We start from the raw sequence: 7,012 nt of genomic DNA on the forward strand, positions 1-7,012 counted from the left end.
TCAGGATGATTAACATATCCATTCCCTCAAACATTCATCATGTCTTTGTGTTGAAAATATTCAAAATCCTCAGTACTAGCTATTTTGAAATAGGTAATTAATCATTGTCAACCATAGTTATACAACTGTGTTATAGAACATTAAAAATTATTTCTGTTATTCAACTGTAGCCCCGAATGGTTAACACAACCATCTCTCTCATCCCCTTCCCACCCTTCTCAGCCTCTAGGAACATCCAATTTACTCTCTACTTGTAGGAGATTAGCCCTTTTAGCTTCCACATATGAGCGAGCACATGTGACGTTTGTCTCTCTGTGCCTGACTTATTTCACTTAACAGAATGTCCTCCAGGCTCATCCATGTTGCCTCAAGTGACAGGATTTCATTTTTCAAAATGACCATTGTTTATATTCCACATTTTTTTATCCCTTAATCTGTTGATGGATACTTAAGTTGATCAGGGGTCTGTATTTTTAAACAGGTGACTGTCATGTGTTGCCAGGTTTGGAACTACAGACCCAGATGATTTCTCAGATCCCTTCCGGGTTGAAAATCATTTAATGCAGGATCTTTGACAAATGGCCTTTGGAGATTTGGTTAGAGCTCTCTTTACCTGGATAACAGTTAGTTCTATATTTTTATTATCACACTAAGTCCTTCAAATGCCTCCCACCAACAAAGCCCAGCTAGAAGGCAAAGACCAGGTGGATGCAGCCCACATGGCTCAGCATGTGGGCAGTGTGGAGAGTGCTCGGAGACCAGGAGGGACAAATGGAGATCACCAGCACCCTCCACCCTCCTCACAACGATCTGTGGAAGTTTCTGGCAGCTCTGCTTCAGATGAAGCCATTACACATTCTTCCCTGGGGGAGGTAGTGGATCAAGGTCTTTCGTCCTCAGAAGCAACAACTTCCTCTCAACTCCCCTGTGGACCAGCCTCGGGCCCAGGGGCCCAGTGACTTCCTCTACCTTCTCTCCCCAGCTTTTCACTTCTTTACCCAGCAACAGCTACATTACCTCAGGCAACAGCTCTGATTGGCTGCAGATAGCAAGGGTCTCCCTCTAACTAAGACTCCTCTTCTTCTTCGCCTCCATCTCGTTCCTGTATTCCCCACAGACCTGGGCTTACTTGGTCAAAACCCCAGAGGGCAATGGCCCTCCGTGCTGGGCTGGTCCTGGGACTGCACACCCTGATGACCCTCCTCTGTCCCCAGAAAGCAGGGGCCATCAAGGGTGAGTGCTGAGGGCCCCAGGGGAGCAGAGGAGATTTAGGGATACAGCATAGAGGTTGCACGTTCCTGTCACTCTCTGGTTTGTGGGCCACTTCTTCCACTTAGAAATCCCCGATCCTCCACCCCAAGTTCCTCCTACCTCTATGGCTTTTCTCTCATTCAGGTTCCTCCCCATTCCTTCCTCCTTTCTGAGACCCCAAGCTCCACCCCCCTGCTGTCCAGTACCCTGGCTTCTCTACCACTTCCTGACTTGGAGGGAGTCCACTCCAGTCCAGCTGCATTGCAGCATTTAACACTCACTGTGTCTAGACGTGCGCTCTCGGTGTGCACGTCCACAGCTGGCTTGTCTTTTTTATTTCCTTGGCCTGGCTTTGTGCTGGGCACACAGTGCTCCTTCAGTGCTCAACAAATCACTGCAGAGTTCTAAAGGAACCTTACCAATTAAGACCCGTCCCCTAATTTCCAGGAAACTATGCACTTAGTTATGGAACAAGATGTGTTCAGCCTTTCTTCTCTGAGATGGCAGAGTTGGGACATGAACCTTGAGCTCCTGTCCAGTGCTCTTTGCAATGCCTGGGGCTGCCTTGATGGATCCCCCTGGTCTGTGTGTCACAGATCTTAATTCTTGCTCCTGCCAGTCAGTGCCCATTTTCCCCCACCCCCATCTACACTACACCTCTGTAGTGAGAGCCCCATTTATGCTCTTGTCCTTAATCATTTCCACCCCAACTCACCGTCTCACACACTCACACACAGGACCTGACGGCATAACCAGAGCAAATGACTATGGCTGAGACTTTTAACTTGAGAAAATCTAAGCACCATCTTCGGCAGCTTCACCTCTTCCTAGGCTCTTCTGCCAGAACGTACCCATGGTGTGCGGGGCATGAGCATGCTCTCTTTCTTCTGCCCTTCTGCAGCCCTTCCACTCTCCCAGGGCCAGCTCACTGTCAGAACAGAACTCTGTCCCCACACTTGACCCAGGATGGGGCTCAGGCTGAGACTCCACACATCACATATCATGGATGAGGCTGATACCTTTTCTCCTTTCTCCTGGCCCTGCCCTCACCCAATACAGCTGACCACATGGGCTCCTATGGACCAGCCTTCTTCCAGTCTTATGGTGCCTCGGGCCAGTTTACCCACGAATTTGATGGAGACCAGCTGTTCTCTGTGGACCTGAAGAATGGGGAGGTTGCATGGCGACTGCCTGAGTTTGGCGATTTCACGCACTTTGACCCACAGAACGGACTGGCCAGCGCGATCGCCATCATCAGAGCCCATCTGGATGTCCTGGTGGAACGCTCCAACCGCACCAGAGCCACCAGCGGTACCTGCCCCCCTCCCCCATCCAGCCAAGCAGGAGGGGCCCAGAGAAGCTTTTTCCCATTCCCTGGCCTCCCTCTCTCTGGCACAAGTTCTCTCAACCAGTCAGTCCCCTTCTTTCCCTGGGAGCTCTAGGTCTTCTCAGACCTCTCAGTCAGCCCCCTCCCTGTCCCCAGCCCCCTCCCTGTCCCCAGCCCCCTCCCCCTCCCCAGCCTCCTCCCCCTCCCCAGCCTCCTCCCCCTCCCCAGCCTCCTCCCCCTCCCCAGCCTCCTCTCCCTCCCCAGCCTCCTCTCCCCCTGTTCTTCTCCCCTCTGCTCCACTGGTTACCATCCTGAGCGCCCCCTGCCTGCAGGTGTCTAAGTAGGAGGAAGTGTCCCTTAAACCTAGTCCTAACAAGGCCCCATGGTAAGGGATGAGCCTTTGAGATTCAGGGATTCATTCTTCCTAGTGCCTCCAAGGGTGACGGTCCTCCCCAAGTCTCGAGTGGAGCTGGGTGAGCCCAACATCCTCATCTGCATCGTGGACAACATCTTCCCTCCTGTGATCAACATCACCTGGCTGCGCAACGGTCAGACCATCACCGAGGGAGCGGCCCAGACCAGCTTCTATGCCCAGCCCGACCACTTGTTCCGCAAGTTCTCTTACCTGACCTTCGTGCCCTCAGCAGAGGACGTCTACGACTGCAAGGTGGAGCACTGGGGCCTGCCAGAGCCGCTCCTCACGCACTGGGGTACGGAGCTCCCCTCCAGCCCCCCTGCTCAGGCCTGTGTTTCCTTCATGACAGAGTCCCCCTGCTGTGCCCCCTGACCCTTCCTTTCTCTCCCAGAGCCCCAGGTGCCTGTCCCACCACCAGACACCACAGAGACCCTGATTTGTGCCATGGGCCTGGCCACTGGCCTGATGGGCTTCCTCATGGGCACCATCCTCATCATCACAGGGACATGCATGTCCAGTGCCCCCAGGTGCAGAAACGTCTGAAGTCTGGGGGTGGGGGCAGGGCAGTTATGGGATGGAGGTGGAGAGTGAGGTCTCTGTTGGGAGGAAAGGGTGTTAGAGACAAGAGTGGACAAGAATAGCAGAAGTGGGGTGAGGGAGTGGAGTTTGGGGGAGGTGGGCACCCAAATAGAGGATCCTAGAATGGTGAGCTTGAACAGCCTTGGTCACGTGGTGTTTGCTACTTTAGGTAACAACCCTTCTGAGACAGACTGTGGGAGACAACGTATGGATTCCTCACAGATTTCTGACAGCTTTTGTATCCTCAGCGCCACAGCCTACAAAGCACGTCCCCTGAATGGCATCAACCTCTGTCCCTGAGGTCCCCTCCTTTCTGACCTCAGCACTTACACCTGTGGGGCACAGTCACTCCCCTTCCTACTCCAACACAAACACACACCTTGCTCTGCCCAAAGCTCTGACTAGCAGCACCAAATTCTTCAGTGGTGTTGGCCCTTATTCTTTTTACCAGATCTTGGCCAGTACTCCCAGGGTGTGCGGGACACTGGGACCTGAAGAGTGCGTCCGAGTGAGGACACATTGGGGATAGTCATTCTGTCTGGTCCAGCTGGGTCTTGCTCCCTTGGGGCCTTCCACAAGGACTGCATGAAATTCGCCTCCTGAATTCAGATTTCCCTGAGAGGGATGCAGAGTATCCTGTGCACTGCAAGGCCCTCAAAAACGTCAGTCCTGAAGGGCACTGGGAGAGGAAAGGTTCCTGGGGCTTCTACCTGTCTGGCCCTCTGTGTGAAGAGGCCATGGTGTGCAACTATGGTCTACAATGTCATGTCCTTTTTCTACATTCCCTATAGCCTCAGGCATGACAAAGAAGCATGCAAAACTTAGAGAGTCGGGGTTGTGGCTCAGTGGCAGAGCGCTTGCCTAGCACATGTGAGGCACCACATGAAAATAAATGACATACAGGTATTGTGCCCATGTACAAGTAAAAAGAAAAAGATTAGATGGCCACTTTCCTCAATGGAGTCAGTCATATTTGGCAGGGGACAGAACTTATTTAGTAAGAGGGGAGGAGATCCACCTGAGCGCTTTCTAAACATGTGCCCAGGAGATTTCAGTTAACTGTGAACAAAATTAGAAACACAAAGAGATAAATAACCCTACAAGGTAGTTTGTGTCCAGTACCAAATGAGTGTCACAGATTGGTGGTTTTCAAACTAGAATGCACTTAAGAATCTTTAAAAAGTACAGGTGTCACCCAGACCTACTGGTTTAGCATCTCAGGTGTGGAGGAGCAGTGACAGGGACTCTAACATTCTACAGATGATTCTCATGCAGCCTTCCTGGACCTAGGCTGTAGGCTGTACATGGGACACCCTGACAGTCTGGTGTTACTGGGAGTCACTGGAGGGGGATCCTGAGGTCGGAGTTGGGCCAGGAAAGCTATCTGGAGAACCTGGGTCTGTTGGGGAATCATAGTTGATCAAGATACAAGTCAAAGAGGCAAGATGGGGGTTTGAACTATGAGTATTTGGTCTTAGAAAAGAAAGAAAGCAAGCGCTGATGAGGATATGATGGGCTTCTTAAAAGGGAATAAGCTGGGAGAAATCACGGACCAGAAGACCCTGGTGGAAGCGGGGAAAGATTGTCTTGGTCAAGGATTTTGTTTACCAGTAACAAAAACCCTCTTAAAATGATCACATGCAATTAGAGACACAGGGGTGGTGCACAGAACCCAAGGGTGGGTTTACCAGGACTCATGGGAACAGAACTCAGAACCGAAAAGCCAGCAGAACCTGGAGCAGCCCATCTTACACTCTCACTGAGCCACATGGTCTGGACTTAAGTCACATTCCTCTCTCTGTGTGGACATTAAGTCACATTCCTCTCTCTGTGGACTGACTGACCTTTCAGCTGACACATTCACACTTTCACTCCTGGGTTTGTCACCTCAGCTCTCACCACCCACACAGACTGTGTCTCCCAGTCACAACTGCAAATTCTTAGAAAAGTAAATGACCGGCCAAACTTGGGGTAGATATACACCCAGTCCAATGGATTTAGAACAGGGGACAAGATCCCACAGTACAAATGTGCCCGCTGAGCCCCCACCTCAGAGATGACAGATCGGCCTCAGAGAAAGAATTGGCTGGTTGTCAGAAGACACCAGATGTCTCTCCCAGCATTTCCCAATCTCTGCTCGTCTTTTGCTTGGGAAGTTCATGCATCTTTGCAGAGTTGTTCTCTCCACTATCCTAAGGCTTAATAAAGTCATTAAAATGTCTTTTAATCAAAGGTGTATGATTTTTTTTTGCTATGCACATATTACCCAGAATACTTTGAACAATTCAAAATTTCTAGAAATAGTTCATAGTTTTTGAGGATACAGTGGTGTACACCTGTAATCCTAGTGACTTGGGAGGCTGAGGCAAGAGGGTTGCAAGTTCAAGGCCTGCCTTGGCAATTTAGCAAGACCCTCAGTTACTTAGCAAGACCCTGTCTCAAAATAGAAAATAAAAAGGGCTGGAGATATAGCTCAGTGGTAAAGTGCCTCCGGGTTCAATCCCCAGTATCTAAAAAAGGGTTGTATGTTATTTACTGGGGTGCAGTGGCCCACACCTATAATTACAGCTATTTGGGAATCTGAGGAAGGAGGATTACAAATTCAACAATAGCAATTTAATGAGACCCCATTCTAAATAAATAAAGGGTGGGAGTGGGATATGTAGCTCAGTGGTAGAACTCTCTCCTGGGTTCAATCCCCAGTACCATATTTTTTTTTAAATTGTCTTATGGTCACATTTTTTTCTCCTTCTAGTTTCAAGGTAAATAGTCCTTTATTTAAAAAAAAAAGTTCTCATTCATGAGTTGACTCCCTTGAGTCTCTGAGAATAGATGTTTATCACTTACCTTCTCTTCCATATAGTCAATCTCCCCCTCTTCACAGGGGTTTCCTCCTATAGATACTAAATATGTCATCTGTCCCATCTAATGAGAGGTTGACTCTCCTCTCTGTCCCATAACCCAGCTCCACCCAGGGTCCTCTAGTCACACTATCTGAGTGAGTGTTCTGCCTGGGCTGCCCCCAGATCTCCTCTTCCAAACATCTTCAATTTTAATTTTTAACAGTTATATTCTGTGCATAGTTTAAGAGTCAAAGAGTTCTACAGACTTGCTACAAAAATCAGCCTTCCGTCCCCTCTCCTCCCTCCTCATCCTCAGAGGCAACAGCTTTCCGCTGTTTGAACAGATTCTGTTGGCGCTGTGGTTGAGGGTGGTTTTTCAGCCGAGGTTCATGTTGTTGGGATTTCAGTCTTGAGTGTGGTGATGTTGAGGATGGGGGACCTTTAAGAGGTGGGGCCTAGTGGGAGGTCCTTAGGCCACTGGGGACTCTCCTCAGAAGGATTAAAGCAGTCCTCCTGGGACCCCTAGTTAGTTCTGTGAGAAGGAGTTGTTACTAAAGAGGGAGCCCGACTCCCAAATGGCTCTCTGGCTTCCTGTCT

The 7,012-nt window shown here is 49.9% G+C and overlaps 1 protein-coding gene across 1 annotated transcript; it reads left to right on the forward strand.

Annotated features, from left to right (window-relative positions):
* Positions 1-1,120: 1,120 nt before the first annotated feature.
* Positions 1,121-5,759, forward strand: LOC113179205 (HLA class II histocompatibility antigen, DO alpha chain). Its single transcript, XM_026383677.2, has 5 exons — positions 1,121-1,233; positions 2,311-2,562; positions 3,007-3,288; positions 3,385-3,520; positions 3,742-5,759. Exons 1-5 carry the CDS (start codon positions 1,152-1,154, stop codon positions 3,743-3,745), a joined length of 756 nt encoding a protein of 251 aa, XP_026239462.2. The 5' UTR covers positions 1,121-1,151; the 3' UTR covers positions 3,746-5,759.
* The last annotated feature ends 1,253 nt before the right edge of the window (positions 5,760-7,012 follow it).

The sequence above is a fragment of the Urocitellus parryii genome, chromosome 8 (genome assembly GCF_045843805.1).
Source record: "Urocitellus parryii isolate mUroPar1 chromosome 8, mUroPar1.hap1, whole genome shotgun sequence".
Lineage (NCBI taxonomy): Eukaryota > Metazoa > Chordata > Mammalia > Rodentia > Sciuridae > Urocitellus > Urocitellus parryii.

What these genes read in the sequence shown, in the direction of transcription:
- LOC113179205 (XM_026383677.2), top strand. Translation starts at nt 1,152, where the DNA reads ATGGCCCTCCGTGCTGGGCTGGTCCTGGGACTGCACACCCTGATGACC. An exon ending in CCGCACCAGAGCCACCAGCG is followed by an intron (nt 2,563 to 3,006) that starts GTACCTGCCCCC and finishes CATTCTTCCTAG; the next exon opens with TGCCTCCAAGGGTGACGGTC. An exon ending in GCCGCTCCTCACGCACTGGG is followed by an intron (nt 3,289 to 3,384) that starts GTACGGAGCTCC and finishes TTTCTCTCCCAG; the next exon opens with AGCCCCAGGTGCCTGTCCCA.